Consider the following 15,445-nt stretch of genomic DNA (forward strand, 5'->3'; position numbering starts at 1 on the left):
AAAAGGAAATTGGTAGATGATTTCATATCTACTTCTGGTTAATCTTTGCTCTGTAAAAAATACAGAAACGGACAAATGTTGACCAAATTTTTAAAATTGGGAAAGGGTTTCTGATTTCTGAAACTCTAGACAAGTAGTTTGATGGCTTACCCTCAAAAGACCTTGAATATATTATTAAAGAAATAGTTGATGAGCCCTTAGAAGAAAAAGGTTTCGGTTGACCAGAAACTCAGAGTGAAGTAGGCAGCATAGTAGAGTGAAAAGAGGATGGGTTTGAAGTTCTGGGTCTGAATCCGGGCTTCACTATTTGTAGGCTGAGAGGGTTTAGGGAAACCACGTCAATTCTTTGAATCTTTGTTTTCTCATTTTTAAGTAAAATGGGAAAAATAGTAGCTCCTTTACAAGTTTGTTGCCAGAATTAAGAGAGAGAAGTGAAAGGCTCAAGCTTGGAATATAACGAATAGTCAATAAATGTTTGTTTTTAAAAAGCAAAGACCTTGGGTAAGCATATGCACAGAGGAAAGAATAAAAAAATAAAATATAAAAAGCGAAGGCCTAACAGTGGGACTTGACTGCTGAAAAGCACATGCATTCTTTGGTGGCATTAGCAGAGGTATAGTGTTTTACATGAGGGAGGAAGAATTCCACTGGACTCTCTGCTAGTCAGGCTACTGCATCCCATTCTGGGCTCCACCCTTTAAGAGGGGCATTAACAAGGTGAAGTGTATTCCTGGGTCAGTGGCAGCTGGTCTCACTAGCATGTCCCTAGGAGGACAGACAGCATAGAAGGGCCCTGGGAACTTGTGCCCTGGGAACTGGGTGCCAGAACTGGGGATGTTTAAAAATAACAATCTGGAGCAAATATGATGACTCCTTTTAATTTTTTCAAAGACTGAGATTTGGAAGAGGAGTTGATCTGTGCTGGGAGACCCTGGCAAACAGTAGGTAGAAGTGACAGGGAGGTGGAGTGGTTAAACTTTCTAATAATCAATGCTGGTTGACAACAAAATAGACTGCCTCAATTATATTGCATAGAGACCTGCAGTTGTATTACAACCCTCTTTAGCAAGCCACCAGGAAAATTGGTGCAAAGGAGAAAGATTGCTATGGTATGAATCACTCTTTTGGCTGTGTAGATGGGTATGAATGTTTGTCTCTGTCACAGGAAGTATGGATGCCACCTGGAAGATGACCTATGTGTAGAAGGAAACCCAAGCTTGCTGTGGGAGATAGGTTGGGTTTCACCTGCGAAGTTCCTTAGAGTTCTAAATGTCAGTGATTCTGGAATTTCAAAACAGAAAGTTATTGTCAAATATTAGTCACCTATCTTAATCCTGTAATTTGTAGGAAAGTGCAAAAAACCCTTGAGATAGTGGGGCAGTATGAGTTTTGAAGCCAGACAGATTTAACTTAGAATCTGGATCTGCCATCTATTATCTGCATAGGTAATCTTGAGCAAGTTATTTAACCTATCTAACCCCCAGTTATCTATAAGATAAGGTATTTGTGGAGGTTCAATGAGGAAATTCATGTAGCATGCTCAGCATGGGTACTAGAGCTTAAATAAAGCTACCTATTGTTACTAGTGTATAATTTATTAGTATTACATCAAACTGGGGCTTGCAGTAGTCACAATAATAAAAGCCATGACTTTCATTAGAGTGTCCTGGAGATATTTGAGGACTGGGCAGAGATGGATACCAGGGGCTGAGTTGGGCAACTTAGGGTGCCCACAGGTAGGTTCAGGCTATGGCCCAGGGTGCAGAAAATGTGCAAGAGACTGTCAGAAGAGAACTGAATGAAGCAATGCAAGTAAAGCCCATAGCCAGGTGCCCGGCAGAGCCCAAGCAATCAGTATGTAGTTGGTGAGTGGATGTGATGTCACTAGGAGCAGCTGCAGACTTTTGAAAAGCAGCCAGAAAGTGGGCTAAGGTAGTGGACACAATGAGGGATTATCAGAGGTGCCATTGGTTCTGCTCAGCAGTGCCCTTGACCTGGGCCACCAGCACACAACGTAAGCTTGGCCCTGTGGTGTTTCAGGGGTACCACTCATCACCAGGGTGAGATACAACCCAGGGAGTGAGGAGGCTGGAAGGCAGATTCAAAGTCCCTGGCGGGGGGGTTGGGGGGACTGCTCCAGATACCACTGATAATCACAGCAATCCTTCCAAAAAGTCCTCTTACTTGATGTCTGATTAGTTGTGTTGTGGAACTAAAACCACATATTTTAGAATACGACTTTTGCCATTTTCTAAAAAAAAGTTTGCATGACGGAAGAAATGAGGTGTGTGACCACAGACAGAAGCTGGGCAACTAGCATACTTCACTTTTTAACACATTAGTTTGATGGGTTTCCCTTATATACAAGTACAACCCAAAGTCCTTCCCTGCAACTTTTCTTAAACTCTTATAGTCACAAATAATGAAACTTCAAATATTCATTAGAAAGCAGGAAGAAAAACAATGACACAAAAAGAGAGCCAAATATATACTTGAAAAACAAAAAGTTACAGTAAATAAGGTAAATACATATCTGAAAAAAGATTCAGATAATACATTTTTAAAAAAGAGGAGTCACAGTATTGGCTTAGAAGAACAAAGGGAAATTTGACATTGAGACAGTAGATATTAAGGATTTTTTTTGCTAAAAGCTGTTAGTTGCATGTTAACCTTTAGAACAAATCTGTTGATAGAGGAGAGTGTGTGCTAATTTTTCCACTTATTGCTAATAGACAGATTTTGAACTCCGCAAGGGCAGGTGTACTAAGTCTCTCCTGCCCTGTTCCACAGCCCATTGCCTTCTGGAGCACAGCGCAGTATTTATTTCTGAATGAATAAAAGTGTTAGAAATAGAAGATCGGTTTTCTCTTAAGCTTCAGTTTGAAGCAGAGATGCTTGAATGAAAACAAAACGAAAACTTGTGCCTCCAGTTTCCTGGGGCAGATTCTACCTCATATGAGGGCAGGAGCTTCATTTTACTCATGTCCCAGGTTCCTAGCACAGCACCTCACCCATGATGGTCCCTGAATAAATGTTCACTTTTCAATGAGTAAACTGGATTATGTGATGGCAAATTTTTCAGGGCAGAGAGTAGTTGTGATACTTGGAGCTGATAAAATGGGCATGGGATGGCCTGGCAATGGGAGATGGGCTAGGACGTTGCTCCCTTCTTAGGAGGCACGTTTTCCATGTCTGTAGTCCCCTCCCAGTTTCCTTTCTTTCTCACATGTTTCCCGGGCAGGGTCGTCACTGTGGGTGATCTCCTTTTACAGCTGAGCACTGAGGCTCAGAGGGATTAAATGCCTGGCTCCACTGGGAGCTGGAGGTTGGAGGAGAGGATGAGATGATCACCGAGGTTCCTTTCAGGGCTTAATTTCACTGCTTTGAGATTTCTTAGGTGATTTCTGTGCCCTCTCAGGACCAAATAACTGGAAAACAAAGAGGCAGGCATTTGGTACCAGGCAGACCAGGTTTTTTGATGTACGATTGAATTTTTTAGTTTCCATCTGGATGACTTGTATTGTGAAGGTGTAAGTTGCATTCATCCACCTTAAATGAAGCAGAGAGTTTTGTCATGGTATATTAATACTCTTAAGCAACGTAAAACATCAGCCCAAAGAGAAAAATCATCTTCTGAATCATGTGTTTGGCTGTCAGGGTGGGCCTGCAGTCACTGAATACAGGCCAGGATTCCATCTCTTGCATTGGCTGTAGAATCAGAGACTTGGGTCCATAATAAGCCATTTGTTAAAGCTCATTGAGATCCTGAAAACCAAGCCCATCTCTGCTCTGCCTTACAGAGTTCATGGCACATGAGAAAGAGAAGGAAGGATCTGCTCCTGTGACCTGGGCCAAGATTTCTAGAACCCAGCTTAAAATTTATAAGATAAGTAGAACTTGAGTCATGGTATAAAGTTCCTACAGGGCAGTTTTCTAATGAGATTTTTTCACTTCTAACAAAGATGTTCTTTAGCCTCTCCTTGAGCTCCAAATCTTATTTAAGAGAGAGAGAGAGCTAGAGCAAGCTAGAGAATGAGAATGAATAAAATACAAAGCAAAACAGACAAACAAACAAAAAAACCCAAATAAAAAGAACTATGTAGCAAACACCAGCATGTTGGAATCTAAACCTGCAGAAAGTTTCTTGTTTTGAAAATGAACTTCTTCATGCATTTGTTTTTATTGTATAAGAGCCCTTCCTGTTTCTACTTTAAATTCCTCTCTCAATTCCGTATGGCTTTGCATGTCTATGACTAGGTCATCTTTTTCCTTCCTTCACTCAAATCCAGCTCTGCAAGAAAAACTTGGAATGGTGAGCTTAGTGTTGGTGTGCCCTTCCCCATTTTGTGGGGGCTCTTCCCTCAAGTGAACATTCTGCCATGGCAGGTTGGGGTCATCCAGTCTTAAAAGGCACCTGATACTGTGGCTTCTGGCCTTTCCTTTGGAAGATAGTTCTGCCATGTAATGAGTCAAGCAGATCGTCCATCAGCTCTGTTTTTTAATAAAATATGCCTAGCACAGTTTATGGCTTCCACTATTCAAACAGCAGTTGAGCCGAAGAGGAATGATTCATTTTAATGGTTCTAACGCTCATTTCCAAGCAGCCATGTCGCTTTATCAAGCTTTTGCCTGAATTAGAAAATGACTGGCCTTGGAAAAATAAGAGGGCTCAGCAGGAGTTGAATAGAGGCTTTTCAGGATGGTGGGCAGCTGGGATGCACATAGAATTGTGGGCTGGTTCCTTGTCCCTGCAGACAGCTCCTCTGTTAGCCCTGGGGACAGAGCCTCCTAGGGAACAAGGTGGGGGCTGGTATCTGTGAGGTGTAGCATGAGTTTGCCCAGAGAGAAACGTGCCCTGTTTTATCTCAAAGACACACAGGCTCATAGGAAAGCAGTGGATGAAAATCTCCCTTTCCCTCTTCCTGCAGCCATAGAAGCATCCTCCCCATAAAACACATGTAAAACATGTGGGACAGGCTGGGGATTGAAAATATATACTCTGTAAGAAGCTTAGTGATATGCCTAGCACACAATCATTAGACTGTTAGCTCCATTTTACAGATAAAGAAATTGAGGCTGAGATTTTCATAATGTTGCACTGCTAATAAGGAATAAAGCCCAGATTCATGCCAACATCTTTTGATTCTAAATCCCATGTGATTTCCATAGCCTCTTTTGCCACTCAGGGACACTGAACTAGGGCCCTGCTGGTGGCAGTGTCTAGACCCAAAGGAACAGTTGATACTGGGACCACGGCATTCCAGGGTAGGGCTGGGAGCAAGTGCTCAGGTGGGTCAGTCTGAGGCCCTCAGCTCATGCTGTGAGGTGACTGTCTACAGGCAGAGCAGACCCCAAAGCCTTCAAAACACTGAGCACCCCTGCCCACGTCCCTCCATCCTCCTTTGCTTCACTTGAATGAGTTCATGATTTTTGAGCTGGCCTAGACTACAAGATCAGTGCCACAGTCAACATGCCAAGGCCCAGAGAACCTCCCTTTTATGATAAGCTACAGTTTTGCTTAAGGAGCTACAACTTCTGAGCTGTTACCTAGGAGATATATTAGTAGACAGTCAGATGAAGTGGAAAGCACGTGAAGATTTTTTTGTTTTATTTTTCAAATTGTTGATGGCATTCACGGAGGTGCTAATATCTTTTTTTTTTTTTTTTTTTTTACTGTTCCATTGCTACAAACATCTTTGCCCAGTTAAAGATTTCAGCAAAAGGGTTTCTTAATTAAATATTGCCTGATGCCAGATTACCGCTCAGAAGGCAGTGGTGGATTCCATTATAGGCTGAACTTTACTCCCACAGCTAACAGCTGATGAATGTGTTAATTAGGAACCCTGTCCCCCTCCCTCAGTTGCCTGAGTTTTTTCTTAAGCCCAGAAGAACCTGTATATCGTGCCCATGTGGGTAACCTCATGGCATACTTTGGCCTTGACTTTGACGTTTATATAAAAATAAAGGCTCAGTTGCCAACATGAATAGCTTTCTCTCTTTCCGGGGAAATACAAGATGGAAAGAGTTATAAGAACCACAAGTCGTGCCTTTCGGCTTTCTTATATCAGGAGCAAGTGATATATCTGCTGAGGCAGTGTCTTTGGAGCAGTTGAGCGGTGTAGGTTGCCACACATTTATTTCACAGGAAAGGAGTGAATCCATCAGGCCACTGAGCTTATAAGTACTACTCTGGCAGTCAGCCACCCAAATATAAATACTCTAAATGGACTAAAGGAAATGTTCATTCTGTTGTTTAGAGTTGGACCCATCCCAGGAAGGTAAATTTAATCTTTTTGAGGACTGCTGTTATAGGGTTGAATGGAATACGCATTTGTTTATCTCCTTTGTGATCTTTTTGTCTTCCTGGTGATACATTATGTATTTGTGATACGAAGCATTTCAGCTGTCTCGCTCAATGGCATTGCATTTGCTGGTTGTTGGGTCCCCAGATTGGCATCGTTAAACAGCTTCAGCCTCTGTCCAATCTAGGACCTGTTAGTGAGAGAAGTGGAACCAAAGAGGCCAGATTCCAACAGAAACAAAGCTGGGGTGAAATTAGGGGGAAATCATTCCAGAGCTCAGTGCGTAAATCCCTGCACTTCTTAATCTTTATCTTCTAAAATATCTGAAGGAATTTTGGTACTTCTTGGCATAATGAGGAAAAAAATAATTCCTCAAAAAGTTAAAAAGTGAAATAAAATGTAAAGCTGTCAGTGAAAGAAGGAAAGAATAACCCACCACACCACAATTCAGAAAACCAGAGTTTATGAGACACATATTGTGTTTTCCTGGATATGCAAATGTTGTTTTATTAAAGAGAGAGGGATATGGTATATATTTTCATCTAACTACCACATCTTAAGTAATCAGTTCAGGCTCTTATGATGAAATCTTTAATTACTAGAAGTGTGTCATTAGTTAGATGTAGCATGAATGATAGTACCGTGTTTTATTGCCTCACATGATATAGCCATTTGTGCCATAAATTCATTGACCTCATCTTAAATGATGAGTCCTGTAAGACAGACTTGATTCATTATTTCTTAAGTGACAGTTTTTCCTCTAATAATTTTTTGCTTCACCAGAAAGATTGCTTTTCTGTATTTTTAGATCAGTATTCTGAATTGAAATTTAATAAGGCAAGGACACACACACACACACACACTCTGTCTCTCTCTCTCTCTCTCACGTTACCCAAAACAAGATAGTCATGAACTGTCACACTACTACGAACACTTTGGGATGCTGCTGAAAATCAAGCAGCTAACCGTAGGCCTTTGCTTTAATGGGAAAGTTTGATGAAATAGGATTTTGCTTCTAACTTTGATGTCTGTAATTCTTTTTATGTCAAAATCGATGAGATATGGTGGAGAATTCTCATTTGACAACTGGGATAGATCTATGAGCATTCCTTATTCATCATTGGATTACTGAAAGTGAAGGAAGGGAAGGGAGAACATATAAATTATATTTAGATTATTATTATTTTTTACTCCATTTGAAAATATTTATTTGGCTTGAGGAAACAGGAATCCTTTGGAGGCAAATAATTCAATCTGGCAATTTAAAAACCAATTAAGGATTTCAGAAAACCCTTCTCCCTTATGGCTAAAAAATAAGATCCAAAAAAATATGCCAGAAAATGGGTATATTATTTTAATTAGCTTAATTCATTGATAATTTTTTTTAGTCAATGATTAAAGAAGCTATTTTTGATCCTTCACTTCAAGCTTGTAAATTTGCACTGCAGGCTTTCTATGGATGCCTAATATTGAAACAGAAGCAGGTGGTTTTATTTCATAGTGGAATTTAAGTGCCACATCATTATACATTAATTTTATTTAAATGATCAGGTTTATAAAACAATAACTTACATGCATCATGTTTCTAATACTTGTTTACTTAACCTTTATCTAGATGAAAAATTTGAGGGTCTGATGGATTCTGTGGGTCTCTTCTCATCAGAGGCAATTCTGCACTTTTTTGTAAACTGGGCATCTCAATTATGATAAAAGCTTCCCTTAATTCAGGAGGAACATGAAACACTATAGTGAAACACAGGAGTATATTAGCACTGAAATATTTTTTTTTACCACTTTAATAACTGCAACAGTTTTGATAGCTAAATTGAAAGAATGCCTTTCTAATCATCAAAGGTAACTCAGCAGTTTTCTCACTCTCCAAAATTTTTTGCAAGAAGTAGTTTGAAAGGGCAATTTGATGAGACTAAACAAAACACGAATGTGTGCCAACATGTTGTTCAATCTCACACTATCAAGTTTATTACCTGCAAATATCAGTGGAAAAAAAGCGAGAAGGAAAAGAGTGGATTTACACATACAGACCCACATCTGCCACGTGCGTGTTCGCCCATGATCACATACCAGCATGCCACCACTGTTTACAATCAAGGAAAGCTGAGAGTTAAATGAGATGAGTAATCAAATGCCCAGCATATGTTGTTTTTGCATTGTTTATGTGACCAATCATTATTAAAATTTATCATCTTTTAATTATATCAGTTTATGATAGTTTTTTTAAAAAACCAACACGCACCAACAACAGAACAACAGACAGCCTCTTCAACAAAAACAGGGTCTCATTTAGAACAATATTGGAACCAGTGCTTTATTGGGGGAGAGACTCAAATTCAATAGACTCACCATTGCACTGTTTCACAATTCTTTCTTTGCTGCTATATATGGCTTGAGTGCTGAGAAAATGCCCCCCCCCCAAAAAAAAGGAAAAAAAAGAAAAAAGATTGTGTGTGTAAAACTCTGTCAAAAAAAAGTAAGGCACTGAAAGAACTATTGAAAATTTTGACATCTGTTTATCTGTTTATAGCTATGGCAAGATTACTCATATTAATTCTTGTTTAAAATGCCATATGAAGGAAAGACATTTGTGCAAACAAGAGTCATATTTGAATTGTAGATCATGTCTTCACCATCTGTGAGAGCTGATGGTGTTGCAAAATTAATGTGTTAATGAAATCACAATAATTTCTCCAAAGTAATGGGTTCTGAAGCTGAGAATGAGTATTTTTTGAACTTTGATGTCTAGTGATTTCCAATTGGGAAAAGCTCTCAGCCTTTAATTAGTTCTGCAGCCCAACTTTAAAATAAATTTGGTGATGTCTTTCTTTTGCCAAGAGTAGATTTGAAGGGGGGAAAAAGCCATAACAACTTTTGGAAAATGTTCTCTGGTGTTTGAAAAGTTGTTAAATAAGACTGCCTGCCAAGAAATGTCACCAAAAATTCTGACTACTGAGAGAGAGTGGGCAAACAGCTCAAAAAATAATTCTAGCTTGCTGCAACATCACAGGTTGGGAATAGCTAAACCTCACACAGACTTCATGATTAATTCCAAGTTTCTCCTTGGAAGCCAGACATAATGATGTTCAGCGCTTTGTGTTATTGGTTAACACAGTACACTCTTTCCAACTGCATTATCAAACATAGTCAACAGTGTAAAGTGACTTCGCATGAGGAGAATTGTAAGGGGTAATATTTCAAGCCCATTGAACTTTCTGGAGAACCTTTCCCTCCAAAACTCTTTAGGTTTGCATTTACAATGAGCCTCTCTGACAAGTGAAAATGTGTGGGCAGGTACATTGGACAGGTATATATATTCCCTTTTCTCAGAACCATCTTTAAGTCATGCTTAAAGGGGACAACACAATTTAAGAAAAAAGAATAGGAGGTTGTGATAATTGGTATTCTGAAGAGCTCATATTTATAAAGCCAATCCATCATTTTACAAACATTTCAGAATTTTACCTTTTAGAAGGAAACAGTTCTGCCTGTTTGAGAAGTGCTGGTAAAGTTTAAAAGAACCTTTATGTGAAACACGAAACGTCATCTACCCAGGTAAATTGCTTGTCTTACCTGTTGTGGTTTTTTATTACTGTGTTGTAGGTATGTGACTGGTGTAAGCACATAAGACACACAAAAGAATACCTGGATTTTGGGGACGGGGAAAGAAGGCTTCAGTTCTGCAGTGCAAAATGTCTCAATCAATACAAAATGGACATTTTCTACAAAGAGACCCAGGCCAATCTTCCAGCTGGGCTGTGCAGCACATTACACCCTCCCATGGAAAATAAAGCAGAAGGCACCGGGGTGCAGCTGCTCACTCCAGACTCTTGGAATATCCCGCTAACAGATGCTCGGAGGAAGGCCCCCTCCCCGGTGGCTACAGCTGGCCAAAGCCAGGGCCCTGGCCCGTCGGCGTCCACCACCGTCTCTCCATCTGACACTGCCAACTGCTCTGTCACTAAAATCCCCACGCCAGTGCCCAAGTCCATCCCCATCAGCGAGACTCCAAATATCCCTCCTGTCTCCGTCCAGCCACCTGCTAGCATCGGGCCTCCCCTTGGCGTCCCGCCTCGGAGCCCTCCCATGGTGATGACCAACCGCGGCCCGGTGCCGCTGCCCATCTTCATGGAGCAGCAGATCATGCAGCAGATCCGCCCGCCCTTCATCCGCGGGCCTCCGCACCATGCCTCCAACCCCAACAGCCCCCTGTCCAACCCCATGCTTCCCGGCATCGGGCCCCCGCCCGGTGGCCCCAGAAACCTGGGCCCCACTTCCAGCCCCATGCACCGGCCCATGCTATCGCCCCACATCCACCCCCCGAGCACCCCCACCATGCCCGGGAACCCCCCAGGCCTGCTGCCCCCGCCGCCTCCGGGCGCCCCGCTGCCGAGTCTTCCCTTCCCGCCAGTGAGCATGATGCCAAATGGCCCGATGCCGGTGCCCCAGATGATGAATTTCGGGCTGCCGTCGCTTGCCCCGCTGGTGCCGCCCCCGACCCTGCTCGTGCCGTACCCCGTGATCGTGCCCCTACCGGTGCCCATCCCCATCCCCATCCCTATCCCTCACGTCAGCGACTCCAAGCCCCCCAACGGGTTCTCCAGCAACGGGGAGAACTTCATTCCGAACGCCCCTGGCGACTCCGCGGCGGCGGGCGGCAAGCCAAGCGGACACTCCCTGTCCCCCCGAGACTCCAAGCAGGGCTCGTCCAAGTCCGCGGACTCGCCCCCCGGCTGCTCGGGCCAGGCCCTGAGCCTGGCGCCCACGCCCGCCGAGCACGGCCGGAGCGAGGTGGTGGACCTGACGCGGCGCGCCGGCAGCCCCCCGGGCCCCCCGGGCGCGGGCGGCCAGCTCGGCTTCCCAGGCGTGCTGCAGGGCCCGCAGGACGGCGTCATCGACCTGACCGTGGGCCACCGGGCCCGGCTGCACAACGTGATCCACCGCGCGCTGCACGCGCACGTCAAGGCGGAGCGCGAGCCGGGTGCCGCGGAGCGCAGGACCTGCGGCGGCTGCAGGGACGGCCACTGCAGCCCGCCCGCCGCCGGCGACCCAGGCCCGGGCGCCCCGGCGGGCCCCGAGGCGGCCGCGGCCTGCAACGTCATCGTGAACGGCACGCGCGGCGCCGCCGCCGAGGGCGCTAAGAGCGCGGAGCCGCCTCCCGAGCAGCCGCCGCCGCCACCGCCGCCCGCGCCCCCCAAGAAGCTGCTGTCGCCTGAGGAACCGGCGGTGAGCGAGCTAGAGTCGGTCAAGGAGAATAACTGTGCTTCCAACTGCCACCTGGACGGGGAGGCGGCCAAAAAGCTGATAGGCGAGGAGGCCCTGGCGGGGGGCGACAAGTCAGACCCGAACCTTAATAACCCCGCGGACGAGGACCATGCCTATGCTCTGCGGATGCTGCCCAAGACCGGCTGCGTGATCCAGCCTGTGCCAAAACCCGCGGAGAAGGCTGCCATGGCGCCGTGCATCATCTCCTCGCCCATGCTCAGCGCCGGGCCTGAGGACCTGGAGCCGCCGCTCAAAAGGAGGTGCCTCCGAATTAGAAATCAGAATAAGTAAAAGGTTTGTATGTCCGCCGGGCGCTCCTCCGCACCAGCCAGTGCACCTCTCCTTACTTCTGACAAGGCAGAGGGGAGAGTTGTAATTATAGTCATGATTTTACCCTGTGTGTTTTATATTGCACACGGTGTGGTCACGCTATCAACATTCTGAGCCAGCAGCTCTGACGCTGAGTTGTTCAGTAGCATCATTCCCATTTTACAGCCGAGGAAACTGAGCCACAGCATGTGAGTGCCAAGCCCCGGGTCACTTACTTGAGGGGAAAGCTCAGTCTCCAACCTGTCATGAAATACTGTCTCTCCAATTACACTTTATTATGCTCATCTCCGTAAATCACCCTATTGGAGAAGAGGAGGATGGGGGGAGGGAGAAGAGATTAACTTGGGACACCTAAATGTGTGATCATGAGGTTGCAGGGCAGTGGTGAAATGTCCAGTGAACCCATGAGCTGGGCCACCTACTAAATAGAGCTGGTTGCCTCATTGGCAGAATGTCACCAAATTTTCTTGATAAGGACGGGATTCCATTTGTAAAGTGAGAATGAAACCTAACTCTTACATGCATATGTCAACTGAACCCAGGCCACTGAGTCCTATTTGCCTGGCAGGGTGTCTTTCCTGTTCATGGGGTCTCCTTCCTGCAGTTTGGCACCAAGCAGCATCCCCCAGGGTAGGCCTCAAGCGTCACTGACCAGCTTTGCTCTCTCCCCCTTTTGGGGCCCAGCGGCTTAGCTGATGAGTTGCTCACCTTTGCAGGTAATGGGAGGCTTCGATAGGGAAGAGGGTGGCATTGCTAAAGTGAGTGACACTGCACATCTCTGACCTCATAGACACCTGCCTAATGCCAAGTGAGCCGCCGAGAGTGAGTTAAATTTTTCAATATTGGGAAGGGGAACTAACATGTGTGCCTGTCATAGGCAGAGGTGGCCTCATTTGCTCCTCCTGCCAATTCTGGTGGAATAGGCATCATCTGTATCTCACCAAGGAGGCAGATGAAGCTTAGATACTGTGCCCGAAGCAGAGCTGGTACGTGGGGAAGCCGTATTCAACTCAGGCCTGTTGGACACAGCCCAAGCTCTCCCGTCTATCCAAGCGGGCATCAAACAGGCCAAAATTCAGTTGAGTTTATCAACTTCTTATGGAGAGGAAGAGGAGAGATGAGCATTTATTGAGCACCTAACTTGTACACTGCTCCTTCCAGGGACTAGGGAGATACAAAGGTAAATATGATGGCATGCCCCCATCTGGTGGGAGTGCAAACTCCAGGAGGAAGGAAGCGGGGGCCAGGAGAGTGGATCTCGTAAGATGAAGAATTGCTCACATTTGTATGCAGGCTGTCTTCTAAGTGTTTTTCGGTAGTATTTATTTGGATCTGGGTCCATAGGACAATTATCGTCTTCATTTTATTGATGAGGAAACCAAGACAGAGACATTAAAGTAACTTGCCCAAGATTTTACCAAATTAGCAGAGTTGAGATGCAAATCCAGGCTGTCTGACTCCAGAGCTGCATTTTTTTAAAAACCACTGTAGGAGAATAGGCTAATTAGTTTCTTTATTACCCTACATACTAAAATTGTTTTACCCACCTCAGTGGGTAAAACAACCCTCAGTTGTCCTAGGGGAAAGTTTCTTAAAAAACAAACAAAAACTGAGTCTACCTCCTAACTTCTCTAAGTGTTCAGACAGTTGAATTCTTGTTTCTGCAGCACCAACAAGCCTACATTACCAACCCATTACTCCACAGTGGGAAATACAAACGTGGAGCACAGCACTTGCTGTGGTGTGTCCAGTCCCTGGTCTCTAAGTTGGGCCCCTAGCATAGCCAGGAGATTGCTTGGGAAGCACAGACCAGAGCAAGGAGACTTGTCGGTTGTGGAAGAAAGGTTTCTCAGCCACTATCGTTCGAGGTTTCCTTTTCCTCTGATGGCTTTGCCAGTAGAGGAAGAATACTAAAAATGAGTTCACCATTCCTTCTTGATTTTACATCTACAAGTTCTGCTGCCTGAAGACAGATGGCCTCAGCCTTCTCACAGTCACCTCAATTGAAAATGCCCCTGATTTCTTCACGAGAGTAATTTAATCTGGTTGACAAAGCTGTGAGTAATGGGAAGATGTGTGACAAAAAAAGTGACGGCCTTCAGAAAGTCAGAAAGCATTGGGAATTGTCACTTTAAACACATTCTAATATCACTCATTCAGGTGAGGCTGAAAGAAGAAGAATGGGAGGGTGAGAGATTTTACTATTATACCATCATTGGAGTGAGAAGTGACCAGGTCAAGAATAGTGACACTAACATATGAGTAGCTTGGGACCAAAATAACATAAAAACATAAAATATACGATGGCTATTTGGATGATATATGTTTCTGAATAAAGAATCAGTCTTGTATGTGGACCAGAATCATTAAAAATATTAACCTGGCTCCAGCCAATTTCAGAAGATGTGGTGATGAAATTGCCTACTACCTCTTGAGATTGAAGAGTTCTTTCAATGATGGGTCCCCCAAGAAATTACAGCTTTTCTTTAAAATCAGAAATACAGAAATACTCAGGCTTTGTCAGCTATGAAAGGGTGACAAGGCAAGTGATTTAAGATGGGGGAAAAACCACCTCTCCTCCACTAAATCACATTTCCTCTTGCCCTCAGAAGTTCCGTGTCACCTCACAGCACAGTCTCAACCCGCCACAATTTACTCACATTCTCTGGCCCTTCCTGGTTTGTTTTATTTATTTATTTATTATTTTTTGAGACAGAGTCTCAATCTGTCACCCAGGCTGGAGCGCAGTGGCGCGACCTTGGCTCACTGCAACCTCGGCTGCCTGGGTTCAAGTGATTCTCCTGCCTCAGCCTCCTGAGTAGCTGGGGTTATAGCCACGCGCCACGATGCCCAGCTAATCTTTGTATTTTTAGTAGAGACAGGGTTTTGCCATGTTGGCCAGGCTGGTCTCGAACTCCTGACCTCAGGTGATCCACCCACCTCGGCCTCCCAAAGTGCTGGGATTACAGGTGTGAGCCAACGTGCCCAGGCCCCTTCCTGTTTTTTTGTGCACATGTGGTGCTGTTTTTCTTCTATGCCTTCAGAAACCCAGACCGTTCATATGGTTGGGGAAATTGGAAGTGTATCCACTAAATAAAGGACCGTATGGCTTTTGTGCCCTGATGCTGAACACTGGTGACAAGTTAAAGCCAAAGTGGAAAGTGTTACAAACCAAAAGCAAAACTCAGGCTGAGATGTGGTGGGTGAGGTGCAGGTGAATGATTTCTCCGTGTGCTTGTTGGTGATTCATTATATATTATTTCTCATATGTATTCATTATATATTATATAGGATAATCTGTCAATAACTTCAGTCAGCTCTTCATTCTTCTCACTATGTCTGCCTTTTTCATACTGTAGTACTATTTTATTATTTTTATTTTATTTTATTTATTATTTTTTTGAGACAGTCTTGCTCTGTTGCCCAGGCTGGAGTGCAGTGGCACAATCTGGGCTCACTGCAACCTCTGCCTCCGGGGTTGAAGCAATTCTCCTGCCTCAGCCTCCTGAGCAGCTGGGATTACAGGCACATGCCAC

General features: G+C 44.4%; 1 protein-coding gene across 4 annotated transcripts in view; it reads left to right on the forward strand.

Moving 5' to 3' along the window:
• SOBP (sine oculis binding protein homolog) overlaps window positions 1–15,445 on the forward strand; it is a 169,673-nt gene that overhangs the window by 133,046 nt on the left and 21,182 nt on the right. For all 4 annotated transcript variants that reach the window (XM_016956073.4, XM_016956074.4, XM_016956075.4 and 1 more), the window contains one exon: window positions 9,918–11,873. In XM_016956073.4, coding sequence (XP_016811562.1) covers window positions 9,918–11,870 — 1,953 coding nt within the window. In that variant the 3' untranslated portion in view covers window positions 11,871–11,873. The remainder of the gene's footprint in view (window positions 1–9,917; window positions 11,874–15,445) is intronic.

Source organism: Pan troglodytes, chromosome 5 (assembly GCF_028858775.2).
Source record: "Pan troglodytes isolate AG18354 chromosome 5, NHGRI_mPanTro3-v2.0_pri, whole genome shotgun sequence".
In the NCBI taxonomy this organism is placed as follows: domain Eukaryota; kingdom Metazoa; phylum Chordata; class Mammalia; order Primates; family Hominidae; genus Pan; species Pan troglodytes.